This window comes from Oryctolagus cuniculus, chromosome 5, assembly GCF_964237555.1.
Source record: "Oryctolagus cuniculus chromosome 5, mOryCun1.1, whole genome shotgun sequence".
Classification (NCBI taxonomy): Eukaryota; Metazoa; Chordata; class Mammalia; order Lagomorpha; family Leporidae; genus Oryctolagus; species Oryctolagus cuniculus.
In genome coordinates, this window is record NC_091436.1 from 103133475 (window position 1) to 103148490 (window position 15016).

At 38.3% G+C, this 15016-nt stretch overlaps 1 protein-coding gene across 2 annotated transcripts in view; it reads left to right on the top strand.

Moving 5' to 3' along the window:
- Positions 1–15016, top strand: part of LMBRD1 (LMBR1 domain containing 1) — a 148975-nt gene that overhangs the window by 71522 nt on the left and 62437 nt on the right. For both annotated transcript variants that reach the window (XM_008263085.4, XM_070073909.1), the window contains exons 8-9: positions 8192–8317; positions 11201–11353. In XM_008263085.4, the coding sequence (XP_008261307.2) occupies positions 8192–8317; positions 11201–11353 (279 nt within the window). The remainder of the gene's footprint in view (positions 1–8191; positions 8318–11200; positions 11354–15016) is intronic.

The window sequence follows — 15016 nt, forward strand, 5'->3', positions numbered from 1 at the left end:
TAGGTCTGGCCTGTCCCTGGCCATTGCAGCCATTTGGGAAGTGTACCAATGTATAGAAGACCTCTCTCTGCATCACCCTCTCTGTAATTCTACCTTTCAAGTAAATAAATAAATCTTTAAAAAAATATCTTATCTCAAAAGGTAAAAAAGGAATAAGGGAAGGAAAGAAACAAGGGGAAGGAGAGAGGGGGGAAGGAAAAATCATATTTTTAGAATTGTATCTATGAATTATATTGAATCTCTTAAAAACTAAAAAGAAAATAAATGTTGAAAAAAGGCTAGTTTCAAGGTGGTTTGGAAGACAGGGAGGCATACCTAGGAAATCATGAGAGCAATAACTTATGTTTTAACAGTATTTAAAATGTAACGTAAAGGTGGGTGTTGTGGCACAGCTGCTTGAGCTGCTTCTTTGAATTCTCGTATTCAGTAATGGAGTTCCTGGTTCGAGTCCCAGCTACTACACACTTCTAACTCAGCTGTCTGCCTAGGAGGGAGTGAATGATGGCCCAGGTTCTTGGCATTTGGTTGTAGACAATAACATGTTATTGGATTATTAAAATAAAATATGACTGTGTAATTTAGTGAATTTCAAGTTCTACCCTGCCTTGGCAGGGCTGGACCAAATGATTTCAGGGGCAATAAAGGACCTGCAAGCCAGATGTTCCTCAGCCTTGGATTAATCAATGTGGAAATAGTGGGACAAATAGAGCAAAATCAAGATAGGGAAAGGAGAAGCCCTATAAGGAGAAGACAAAGGAATCATGGACTACTTTAATTCTCATGGGGTTTATTCTTCTTATTTTAATGTTTAAGAATATAAAATTTAATATTAAATTTTAATCCAATATTTTTTCTTTCTATATTTTACCAAGATATATATTCTACAAGTATTTGGTAAAAGCTGGCACTACAGCTCACTAGGCTAATCCTCCGCCTGTGGTACAGGCACCCTGGGTTCTAGTCCCGGTCAGGGCACCAGATTCTGTCCTGGTTGCTCCTCTTCCAGGCCAGCTCTCTGCTGTGGCCCGGGAAGGCAGTGGAGGATGGCCCAAGTGCTTGGGCCCTGCACCCGCATGGGAGACCAGGAAAAGCACCAGGCTCCTGGCTTCAGATCAGCGTGGTACGCCTGCTGCAGTGCGCCGGCTGCAGCAGCCACTGGGGGTGAACCAATGGCAAAGGAAGACCTTTCTCTCTGTCTCTCTCTCTAACTGTCCACTCAGCCTGTCAAAAAAAAAAAAAAAAAAAAAAAAAAAAAAAAGCATTTGGTAAAAACTGATCTAATTAGAAGAAAATTGTTCTCTATCCAAATTTCATTTTCTTCTTTTTTTAAAAAAAATTTTTTTGTACATCTGTTTCATTCTTCTTATATTTCTTGACAAACAGTAATTGTCGTATTTATGGGGCACAATATAATATTTCAATACATGCATACATTTTAATGGTCATATTAGGATAATTAGCATCCATTGCTTCATATATTCAAGGTTTCTTTGTAGTGTGAACATTCAGAAGTCTTTCTTCCAGCTATTTAGAAAAGTACAGTATGTTATTGTTAACTGTTACTTCCCTATTGTGCAGTAGAACACCAACAGGATTGTTGTTGAGTTTCTTGATCTCTTTATATATTCTGGTTATTAATTCTTTATCAATTGTAGAGTTTGCAGATATCCCCCCATTCTGTAAATTGCCTCTTCACTTTGCCTAGTGTTTCTTTTGTAGTACAGAAGCTTCTCAATTTGATATAATCCCATGTGTCAATTTTGGCTTTGATTGTGCCTCTGGGATCTTTTCTAAGAACTCTTTGCTTATGCCAATGCCTTGCAGAGTTTACACAGTGTCCTCTAATAATTTGATGGTATTGGGTTGTAGATTTAGGTCTTTAATCCGTTTTGAGTGGATTTTTGTGTAAGGTGTAAGGCAGGAGTCTTGCTTCATTCTTCTGCATGTGAAGATCCAGTTTTCCCAGTACCATTTGTTGAAGAGACTATCATTGCCCCAGGGATTTATTTTGGCTCCTTTGTCAAAGATTGAGTTGGTTGTAGATTCTTGGGTTGATTTCTGGAGTTTTTATTCTGTTCCATTGGTCTATTCATCTGTTTTTGTACCAGTACGAGGCTATTTTGTTTATGACCAATGTGTAATATGTCTTGAAGTCAGGTATTATGTTGCCTCTGACTTTGTTTTTGTTGTATAAGATTGCTTTAGCTATTCGGAGTCTCCTGTGTTTCCATATGAATTTCAGTCATCATTTTTCTCTATCTGAGAAGAATGTTCTTGGTATTTTGATTGGTATCAAATTTAATCTGTAAATTGCTTTCAGTAGTATGGGCATTTTGATGACATTGATTCTTCCAATCCATGAGCATGGAAGATTTTTCCATTTTTTGTATCTTTTTTTTTTAAGATGTATTTGACTTTTTGAATTTGCTGAGACCTGCTTCATGGCCTAGCATGTAGTCAGTCCTAGAGAAAGTTTCATGTACTGGTGAGAAGGATGTGTTCTGTGGCTTTAGGATGGAATGTTCTGTATATATCTGTTAAATCCATTTGGCATATAATGTCAATTACCTGTGTTCCCTTGTTGATTTTCTTTCTGGTTGATCTTTCCATTGCTGAAAGTGAGGTATTGAAGTCCTCCATTACTATTGTATTTGAATCTATGTCTCCCTTCAGGTCCCTTAACATTTCTTTAATTAGCCAGATGCCCTGTAATTACATATATAAACATTAATAACTCATTTCTTCCTGTAGAATTGATCCCTTGATCATTACATAGTGCCCTTATTTGTCTCTTTTAACTGTTTTTATGTTAAACTCTATTTTGTCCAATATTAGGATGTCTACAGCAGCTCTTCTTTGGTTTCTGTTAGCATAGAATATCTTTTTCCATCCTTTCCCTTTCAGTCTGCAAGTATATTTGTTGGTGAGATGTGTTTCTTGTAGGCAGCAAATAGATGTACTTTGTTTTTTAATCTATTCAGTTGGTCTGTGTCTTTTTACTGTATCATTGAGAACATTTGTATTCAAGGTGACTGGATGGATGTTGACAAGTTCGTTCTTTTTTTTTTTTTTGAAAGATAGAGTTAAACAGTGAGAGAGAGAGAAACAGAGACAGAGAGAAAGGTCTTCCTTCCGTTGGTTCACTCCCCAAATGGCCACCACTGCTGGCGCTGCACCAATCCGAAGCCAGGAGCCAGATGCTTCTCCTGGTCTCCCATGCGGGTGCAGGGCCCAGGCACTTGGGCCATCCTCCACTGCCCTCCCGGGCCACAGCAGAAAGCTGGACTGGAAGAGGAGCAACCAGAGCTAGAACCTGGCACCCATATGGGATGCTGTCGCCTCAGGCGGAGGATTAACCAAGTGAGCCATGGCGCTGGCCCAACAAGTTCTTTCAGTTTCTGTTATGGAAGGTTTTTATTTCACCTTCATTCATAAATGAGAGCTTTGCAGGGTACAATATTCTGAGTTGACAGTTTTTTTCTCTTAAGACTTGAAATGTATCTCACCATTCTCTCCTAGCCTGTAGGGTTTCCATTGTGAAGTTTGATGTGAGTCTCATTGGAGATCTTCTGAGGGTAATATGGCATTTTTCTCATGCACATTTTAGAATCTTTTCTTTGCGTTTTATTGTGGAGAGTTTGACTACAATGTGTCTTAGTGTAGATCTTTTCTGGTCATGTCTATTGGGAATTCTATGTGTTTCCTACTTCTCTGGTCATGTCTATTGGGAATTCTATGTGTTTCCTACTTCTCTGGTCATGTCTATTGGGAATTCTATGTGTTTCCTATATTTAGATGTCTTTCTTTTCCAAACTAGGGAAGTTTTCTGTTATTATTTCACTTAAAAGGCCTTCTAATCCGTTCTGTCTTTTCACACCTTCAGGAACTCCTAAGACCTGTATGTTGGGTTGTTTGGTAATATCCTGTGGATCTCCAGCAATATTCTTTAGTTTTCTCATTTTTTCTTTTTGTTTTTTGCCTAACTGTAAAAGTTCCAGGGATTTGTCTTCTATCTTGGATATTCTTTCTTCTGCCTTGCCTGCTCTGTTGTTAAGACTTTCCACTGCATTTTTTATTTGATCTATTGAATTCTTTGTTTCTAGTATTTCATTTTGATCTATTTTTAAAAATCTCAATTTCATGTGAAAAATTTTTATTTTTATTTATTTATTGATTGTTTTATTTGACAGGTAGAGTTATAGACAGTGAGAGAGAGAGACAGAGAGACAGAGAGAAAGGTCTTCCTTCCATAGGTTCACTCCCCAAATGGCTGCCACAGCCGGCGCACTGCACTGATCCAAAGCCAGGAGCCAGGTGCTTCTTCCTGGTCTCTCATGCAGGTGCAGAGGCCCAAGCACTTGGGCCATCCTCCACTGTCTTCCCAGGCCACAGCAGAGAGCTGGACTGGAAGAGGAGCAACCGAGACTAAAACCTGGCGCCAATATGGGATGCTGGTGCTGCAGGCGGAGGATTAACCTAGTGCCCCATGGCACTGCCCCTCATGTGAAAAATTTTCATTCATGTCATATATAGTTTTCTTTAGTTCATGAATTTGCTTCTGATTGCTTCTGAGTAATCTGATGATTAATTTTTTGAATTCCATTTCTGGCATTTCCTCAATCTCTTCATTTTCATATTCTAATATTGAAATGTTGTAGTGTTCCTTTGGGGGACTCATCGTGTCTTACTGATTTTTGATTTTTGTGTTTTTGCTTTTGTTTCTTTGCATTTGTAGACTTCTTTTCTCTCTGGTTATATTTGTGGTTTGCAGTTACTTACTTGCTTCAGCCCTGCTCGCTTCTTGATTGTACTTTAGGAGTAGCAGGCTCCCTCATGTGGCTTTTCCTGTCCCCTCCCATTGCCAGGCAACTGGTGAGGTGCAATTGACAGCAGAGCTGGGGCTGCTCCTCCCTGCCTGTGTCCAACAGTGGTGTCAGCTCCCCCTCTGCTGGCCGCAGGTCTCTGCTGTAGCCGTGGTGGGGGACAGGAGGGAGATGTATGGCTTTTTGTTCCCCCTCTGTTTTTTTTTTTCCTTGCCTGTGGAAAATCCTCATAGAACTCCAATGTCAGTTCACTAAGCTTTCCCTTCCAGTGGATCAGCCATGCCGTGGGCCTGTGGAGTCCTCTCTCACCTGGCTTTCCAGGGTGGGCATCCTCCTCCCCAATCCAGATTGGCTGATCTTCTGTTTTTTTGCTTGTTTGTTTGTTTCTCTCTCAGCACAGGCCTGGATTACCTCCACTACTTGGGGGGGGGGGGGGGCTCCGATTGTGGATGTCCTGCAGTTTTATCCTATGAATGTTCTCTCTTTACTTACTTTTAAATATTAATTTACCCCTATTTAAGACAAACCATCCTGTCACTATCTGTCACATTGGAACCTCCCAAATTTCATTTTCTTCTAATTCAAACAGTATCTATCTCCACTCCTCTGTTTCTTTTTAAAGATGTATGTATTTGTTTTGAAAGGCAGATTTAGAGAGAGAGAGAGAGAGAGCAAGAGAGAGGGAGAGAAAGAGAGAGAGAGGAGAAAGTGCAAGATCTTCTATCTGTTGATTCACTCCCCAAATTGTTGCAATGGCTGGAGCTGGGCTGATCCAAAGCTGGGAGCCTGGAGCTTCTTCCAGGTTTCTCACATGAGTGGCAGGGGCCCAAGCACTTGGATCATCTTCTGCTGCTTCCCCAGACCATTAGCAGGGAGATGATTGGAAATGGAGCAGCTGGGACTTGAACTGGGACCCATATGGGATGCCAGCTCTGCAAGCAGTGCTTTACCTGCTGTGCCACAGTATTGCCCCCACATTTTTTTTGAATGATTGGAAAATCATGAGAGTACTATCTTGTGTATTAATAATATTTAAACTGCAAGCTCTTAAGTAATTCTCTTGTTGCAAATACAGAGATTAGCCTGTTTGGTAAGAGCTAGTTAATTATCCAAATGTATCATGCCATAGAGTTGGTATTGCCTGATAGAACTAGTTGATTTCTGAGATTTTGTTTTATTCATGTTCTTTGTTCTTATTCTCCTTTTATTAAGAAGACACACCTGATCAGTCAATTTGTGCTTTGTTATTTGAATTGTAGGTTAATCAATGTTTAATCAATGTCTAAAGGAGACTCAATTAAGAATATTGAAGGAGTTTAAATTAACACTAAAGATACCTGAAGTCACCTTGGAAATTGACAACCAGATAGTAGAGATCGTGAGAGGAAGCATGTAGGATAGCCCATGATAGTTGGTGGTTGGGATTATTGAGCCTCAGAAGGGCGTGTGTTGTTTTGAGCCATATCCATTGTTCTGAATTCAATCTCAGGGCACTACCTAATGACATGGGGGCCTGAATAAAGCAGGTTGGTCATGTGTTAGCAGAAAAGTGAAAAAAGATTTAATACTTGTGTACCCAGGAGGTGGTAGTTACCAGTGTTCCTTTTAAGGATTTCAGTTCAATAGCAATATTGAATAACAGTTACAAACCAAATGCCATTAAGTATTACTAATGATTATAATAAAAAGTATCTTTTGGGGAATGGGAGATGGAATTTATGGGGCTGAGTAGTGCATACACTAATATACTAATTAATAGTTTTTAAAATACTTGCAGTAAAGTATTTCAAATATCAGGAAGGTTAGTTATAAATATCTAGAACTTTTAAATAAATTATATATAAAAATTGGTATATTTATCAAATATGTATGAATATATTAAAATACTTAAATGTCCTAAAGTCATGCTCTATATAGTTGAAGAAAATTCAGTTTTGTTCTGCTGAAAATAGTTTTATAAATTGCTTTGTGAACTTGTAAATTTTACAGTTTTTTTAAAGATTTATTTATTATTTTATTTGTAATACAGAGTTACAGAGAGAGGGAGAGAGAATCTTCCACCCAGGGTGGCACTGTGGTGTAATATGCTAAGCCTCAGCCTGTAGCACTGGCATCCCATTTGGGTGCTGGTTCGTGTTCCAGCTGCTCCTCTTCTGATCCAGCTCTCTGCTAGGGCCTGGGAAAACAGTAGAGATGACCCAGGTGCTTCGCCCCCTACACCTGTGTGGGAGACCTGGCATATGCTCCTGGCTCTTGTCTTTGGATCAGCTCAGATCTGGCCATTGTGGCCATTTGGGAGTGAACCAGCAAATGGAAAACTTCTCTCTCAGTCTCTCCCTCTCCCTGTCTTTATAGCTCTCAAATAAATAAATAAAATCTTAAAAACAAAAAAAAGAAAAAAGAAAAAAAAAGAAAAAGAAATGTCTTCCATCTACTGGTTTACTCCGCAAATGGCTGCATAGACTGGAGCTGGGCCATTCTGAAGCCTGGATCTTAGAACTCTATCCAGGTCTCACATGTGGGTTGTGGGGGCCCAAGCACTTATGCCATCTTTTGCTGCCTTCCAGGCACATTAGCAGGGAGCTGGATCAAAAGTGGAGCAGGGGCCAGCGCTGTGGCATAGTGGGTAAAGTCACCACCTGCAGTGTTAACATTCCATTTAGGTGCCAGTTCAAGTCCTTGCTGTTCCACTTCCAATTCAGCTCTCTGCTGTGGCCTGGAAAAGCAGTAGAAGATGGCCCAAGTCCTTGGGCCCCTGCACCTATCTGGGAAACCTGGAAGGAGCTCCTAGCTCCTGGCTTTGGATCGGCCCGCTCCAGCCATTGCAGCTGTTTGGGAAGTGAACCAACAGATGGAAGACTCTCACTGCCTCTGCCTCTGCCTCTGCCTCTCTCTAACTCTGCCTTTCAAATAAATAAATAAATCTTAAAGTAAAAAGTCAGAGCAGCTGGGACTTGAACTGGCTCTCAGTTGGGTTACAGGCAGCACATGTGTGGCCTAACTGGTTGTTCCATATCCTCGGCCCCTACTAATTGTTTTTACTAATTCACATTGACTTAACTCTTGATTAGCCTGAAGTTGTAAATTATTATTTGATAATGTATTATATTTACATTAAATTTGTAACTTCCCAGTTGATGAGTAGTGTTATAAACATAATCCTGTATGTGTATAAATGTAAATAAATAGAGTTATGAGACAGTATAATTATATTTCACTCCCATGTATACCATGTTTGTGATTGTACTTCTTTACCACCACTCACTTTTAAGTTACTGCTGGAAAGAAATTTTTTTAAATCCTGAAAATTGTATATAATATATTTAAAATATGTTTACCAAAACATACTTAAAATTTGTTTCTCTTAGGCCTATGGAATGTCTGCGCTACCTTTAAATCTGATAAAAGGTACTAGAAGTGCTGCTTATGAACGTTTAGAAAACACTGAAGACATTGAAGAAGTGGAGCAACACATTCAAACAATTAAATCAAAAGTGAGTTCATATTCTGTTATAATTGGGAACCACACAATTACTTTGTCTTTGAACTATTTTGTGATGTGACTTAGGGATTGGCAATCCCATAATTTTTTTTACTGTTTGAATTTTTATAACCTGTCCTTCAAGAACCATGTCCGTGCTTTTAAAAACTTGCTTTTTGTATAATTTCTATCAGTGTTCTAAAGTTATGCTTATGATCAAGACCTTGCTACTCAGGAATTGTAATACCACATATGACATATTTTAGTATATCCCTTATGTTCAGGTTAATGTACTAGTTGAATAAAGTAAACATTACATTTCATCACTTGCCAATTAAATGGATTTCTAAAAAGACAATAAAAGTTTTTCTTGTTTTATTACCTTCAAGATGATGAATTTCAATTCTGGCATTTGTTTCTGTGACCAGTGTTAATATAGTGGTTTAGTTAATTGGCAATACAGAGTGAATCGTTCCTTCAGTCCACTGAAGTGTTCACCAGATAGGTAGATAACATGGGTTTATTTTTTCCCTGCTATTTTTTTACACCCCTAAGAATATTCTTAGTGGACCCTTTTTTCTCAAATAGTGATCAGCAGTGAAACAAAGCTGCCTCATTGTTGGCATCCTTTTGATATTATAATGGAAGTTTTGAGAACAATTTTATGGTTAAAAGCTGCTGGATCCTTCTTGTACCACACATTTGAAATGTTATTGGCTGGATCTCTCTTCCAGAAGGGACTGTGCGTTTTGTTTCTCTGGTCTTCAGAAAGTTCTGTAAGTTCTGTTTTCTGGGATTCAGTAGGATAATACCCAAGATAGTTGACTTAATGTACCTGAGTTAAAGAAGTGAAGATATTTAAATACAGTCTAGTGTTTGTAAAATGGGATCTCTAGATGAGTAATGTTAGTATTTCCTGGGAATTTGGTAGAAATGCAAATTCTAAGTCCCTCTTAGGACCCACTAAGTTGCATTCTTTTGTGGGTAGGGCTTAGAAATCTGTTTAACATACTTTCCAGATAATTCTGAGGCATGATAAAGCTTGGAAATGTTGTGATAATATACAGAAAGGTTGATTCCAGGAGAGCATAGTGGTACAAGTATGTACAGATATGTAACTGTGAACATATATTTATGAAAAAATATTTGGTTATTATCTTATCTGTGATTTCAAATTGAGGCCTCTCTTGGATATACTGAAGAGAAAAAATTTGTGTATCAGTTTATAACCTATTTAAAACATCACTAGCAATCTTAAAGAAGTTATCTTATATAATATCTTTGCATAGTCATTTCAGAGACAGAGAGAGTGAGCTCACATTTACATATTTAGTCTCCATATGCCTACAATGGCTGAGGTCAGGTCCCAGACTGGAAGCTGGGAACATAAGCCATGTAGGTAGCAGGAGGTGAATTAGTTGAGCCATCACTGCCTTCTCCCAGGATCTTCATTAGCAGGAAATCAGAGCCAGGAGCCAGAGCCAGAGCCAGAGCCAGGAATCTAACGCAAGCACTCTGATGTGGGACATAAGCATCATAGCCACAAGGCTAAACACCTATTTCCTCTTTGTAGTAAAATGTAGTCCTGTTTACATGTTTTTCTTGTTCCATTAAAGCAAATTTACAGCTCATTTTTTTTTCATATATTTATCAATGGTCTTATTATTGTAGTTTATAATTGTACCCAGTTGAAGACACTTAGGGTGTAGGGAGTTCAACTGGGAATGTCTGTGCGATATCATGGAAAAGGTGTTGTTTATAGTTACAGGAAGCATCACATAAAAATAGATGGAAAGCTCCTGGCTCCTGGCTTCAGATCACCTCAGCTCAGGATTGTATCAGCTCAGGCCATTGCAGTCATTTGGGGAGTGAACCAATGGATGGAGACCTCTCTCTCTCTCTCTCTCTCTCTCTCTCTGTAACTCTGTCTTTCAAATAAATAAAGTAAGTCTTAAAATAAAATAAAAAATAGATGGAAATTACCTTTCAGATATTGATCAAAGAAAGCATGACTTAGTTCCAAATGCATTTGGAGAGCAAAGAAGTGGCAATTCTTAGCAGTTGCTAGAAAACCTGCTGCAAGCCACATATTCTTTTTTTTTAAAGATTTATTTATTTATTTGAGATATAGAGTTATAAACAGAGAGAGGGAGACACATAGACAGGTCTTCCATCTGCTAGTTCACTCCACAATGGCTGGAGCTTAGTTAATCCTGAGCCAGGAGCCAGCAGCTTGATTTGGGTCTCCCACATGGTTGCAGGGGCCCAAATGCCTAGGCCATCTTCCATTGCTTTCCCAGGTCATTAGCAGGAACCTGAATTTGAAGTGAAGCAGCCAGGACTCGAATTGGCACCCATATAGGATGCTGGCACTGCAGGCGGAGGCTTAATCTACCACACCACAGCACTGGCCCCAGCCACACAGTCTTGCATTGCATTACTCTGCTGGTGTGTGAATTAGGCTGAGAAGTATCAGTTTAGGTAACCCAGGTATTTGAACAAGGGAGAGAAGGGGCAGGGCCATGTAAATTAAAATAAGGACTAGGAGGAGGTTGGAGGGAAGAGAGAGTAACTAAACAGCATATGTAGTAGTTAAACAAATACCTTCTAATGGGGTTGTTTTCACAAGTAGTTCTCTCCACATTTGTGAATATTCGGAAAATATGTACCAGGAGAAGGGTTAGTATTAAATGTGCGTACATCTACATTGTGAGGGAGACCTTTGTTCAACTATACTTACTGTCATATAACTGTTGTCAGTGTTTTTCAGTTTATAAATTTTGCCTGGAGTGCCCAATCCTAAAAACATTTTGTTGCATGGTCACTAAATCTGGTGGGAACTTTAGTAATATTTTCATCATAAAAAACCTGAATTTTGTACCATCATCATTTGCAGAGTAAAGATGGTCGACCTTTGCCAGCAAGGGATAAGCGTGCTTTAAAACAATTTGAAGAAAGGTTGCGAACACTCAAGAAAAGAGAGAGGCACTTAGAATTCATTGAAAACAGCTGGTGGACGAAATTTTGCGGTGCTCTGCGTCCCCTGAAGGTAAATATGGTCTTCAAAATTATGCTGATCCTCTTCTCCCAAGTTTATGTAGCAACTCAAAAGGAGATTGCGTTCTCCTATTGTGGCATCACATCATAGTACTTAAGCATGGATTTTGGATTTTGTAATCTTGCTTTGAATCACAGTTCTCTTGTTTGGTCATTCAGGCAAGGTGCATAACCCTTCTGAGCTTCGTTTACTCATTTGTGATATAAGCATTATGGGGAAGTTACCTAGAACTGAAAAGCATAGATGTATAACAGCTGCTAGCATATTTTGCAAGTTTGTACTTTCCTATAAAGAAGAGACCTGTGACTCATATTAGCACTTGGGTACCTATCAGAGTAATAGAATTTGCCTCATTGTGGAATTATGCTTTGAAAGTATGCAAAAAGGCATTATTTGAGATGGGAAACCATTGTTTTCTTGTTTTGGAAATTGTTGTCTTCCAGCCTTGAATTCTTGAGACTGTAGTACCTAATCTCTTAACTATAGACTGAGCTAAGGCCGTTATAATATGACCCGGACTGAAAAGTAACTAAAACTGCTGGCCACAGACTTCCAAATATGCCCATTCTGTATTGGGGACATTTCAAAAAATACTGGCATTTTGTGTATAATAGTGTGCAAATTGCAATTCAGAAAGTGCAGTAAATAGATTTATTTGATGTTGTTAGGCAAGGTGAGGCTAGAAAGTAGATTCTGGCTAAATTGTAAAAGAACCATTTCAGAGAACGCCATCGAAGATGAGTCAGACAGGTTGAGTTTCTAGTATTTTGTCTGCTTTTTATTTTTGGAGAAGAAATACTCTAGATACTCACCCTAGAAGACTTCTCCTACAAAAGTGTTGTTTTCAAAATTATTCCATAATTAGTTTATCTTTGTAGGTGATCACTTTTTTTTACAATTAGGATAATTTCTTTAAAAAAAAAAAAAAGATTCATCCCAGCCTTTTTTTCCCATGGTGATTTGTCTTCCTAGCACCAAAAGTCTGATGAAACCTCCAACCCTTATTTTAATCCTAAATTGCATATAAATTCTTATAAATATTCATAACCTTTTTTCTAACATCAGCTGCCTTGTTTTAAACACACTGTCCCATTTCACTGAACATATGTTTAGAAGGATTTTAAAATCTATTAAGTATATAGATTAATTTTGCCAAATATAAATATGTACAACATCTAAACCATCCCCCAAAATGTACCTCGTGCTCACCTCTGCTCCCTCGAGCTCAGACCCCAGATAGTCATTGATGTCCTTTCTCTCATTAGAGTTGAACTTTACGTGTTCCAGAATTTCATGGACTCATAGAGAATACAGTTTTTTTCTGGCTTCTTTAGCACAGATACTGTTCCTGGGATTCATCCATACTGCTGCAGTAACTCCCCCCACTCCCCCACCCCCATTGTTGTGTTGCATTTTATTGCTGAGTGCTGTTATGATGTATGTCTGTACCACAATTTGCTTATGAACTCTCTTGTTAGTGGACATTTGGGTTTTTTCAGCTTAAATCTATGATGAGTAATTCTGATTTGAATGTTTTTGTAGAAATCTTCGTGTAGCTGTGTGTTTTCATTACTTTCTCCTGGGTAAATACTTAGGGGATAGAATTTCTAGGCCCAGTGTTTATTTGTTTAACTTAATAAGAAATTGTCAGTGTTGCCAAAATGGTTGTATCATTTTGTGCATTCACACAGCAATATGAGTTGTAGAATTGTTTCACATCCTTATCAGCTCTACCAAGTATTTTCTAAGTTATTTTAATGGCTGTGCAATGATTTTGGTTTACATTTCCCTAGTGACTAAGGATATTAGATGTCTTTTTGTGTTCTTACTGGCTATTTGTGTGTCTTCTGTAAAATATACATTTAAATCTTTCAACTGAACGGCGCCCTGGCTCACTAGGCTAATCCTCCGCCTGTGGCGCCAGCACCCTGGGCTCTAGTCCTGGTTGAGGCGCCGGTTCTATCGCGGTTGCTCCTCTTCCAGTCCAGCTCTCTGCTGTGGCCCGGGAATGCAGTGGAGGATGGCCCAAGTGCTTGGACCCTGCACCTGCATGGGAGACCAGGAGAAGTACCTGGCTCCTGGCTTCAGATCGGCTCAGCATGCTGGCCGTAGCAGCCATTTGGGGGGGTGAACCAACAGAAGGAAGACCTTTCTATCTGTCTCTTTCTCTCACTGTCTAACTCTGCCTGTCAAAAAAAAAAAAAAAATCTTTCAACCATCTTCTAAATATTTTTCTATTATTACTGAGTTTCAAGAAGTTTTACTTTATTAAAGACATGTACTATGAATATCGATTCCTAGTTTATGGCATATTTTATGTCTTTCATCACTGACATCCAAACAGATTTCTAAAAAATTTTATGAAATTCAACATATTTTTGTCTGCCTTGTACTTTTGTGTCCTTAGACATGTTTGTGTATCCTAAGACAACAAGCATTTTCTCTTACATTTTTCTGTAAATTTTGTGGTTTTAATTCTTATATTTATGTTTATGTTCCATTTTAAGTTAATTTTGTGGTGCTGTGTCTTAAAGGTTACAATTTGTTTATTTTCCATTTGTATGTCCAATTTTTCCAGCACCTTTTGTTGACAGGACTTTCTTTCTTGGTTGAATTTCCTTGGCAGCTTTGTTGAATTGATTGATTATATGTGTGTGTCTCTCTTCTGCTCCATTGATCTATATGTCCTCATGCTAATTCTTTATTATTAGAGCCGTCTAATAAGTCATGAAGTAGGGTACTGTATAGTCTTTAATCTGTTTTCCTTTTTCAAAATCATTTTGGCTATCCTAGATTCTTTGCATTTCTATATAAATGTTAGAATCAACTCATAATTTCACCAAATACCCACTGGGATGTCTTTGGGGATTACTTGAACTAATGGGTAAATTTTGGGAGACTTAACAATATTGAATTTTCTAATCTAGGAACATGAAATATTCTAATTTATTTATATCTAATTAAATTTCTGTCAACAGTATTTTATTTTGTTCATAATTACTTTTTTCCATAACTGAGATACAAAAATTGTTTGTTATTTGTCACTCCTGTGTTTGACTACATGTGTTCTAATTCAGAAATGGGAAACCACATGTTTGTTTACTATTTCTTAAATGCCAGCATCCAGGTTAGCCTAGTGGTGGAAGGTAGAGATTGGACCACTCACCCCCCTACACTGTTCACTTAATGCTGAAGTTGATTTAAGACCTTCGAGAAGTCAAATACAAAATTTCTTCACAGTTGCATTGTTTTCCAAATTCTGTGCTAGAGTTGCCATTTCCTCTGTACTATAATCCATATTTGTTTTATTACAAAATGTACTTGATTTAAATATTTACAAATATGAAAGTTCAAAGTTATTTTCTACATTTTTCCATAAGAGTAAAATATTTTTTCTAATGAAGATGTCAAGTTGATCTTGTGATTTCACATTGCTCTACTTCCTGTGGAACACGCAGCCCTTGTTTCAGAAGCACAGTGGTCCAGAGCATGACCTCTGCTATTACATACCTCCAGGTTTGAGTCCCTGCTCTGCTTCTCACAGCTTCCTAACGTCTTGTTACTTCAGCTTTCTGCACCTCAGCTTTCGGTTCCTTAAAATGGACTTATATACTCATCATATTTTTGTTATGAGAGCTAAATAAATAATGTGTA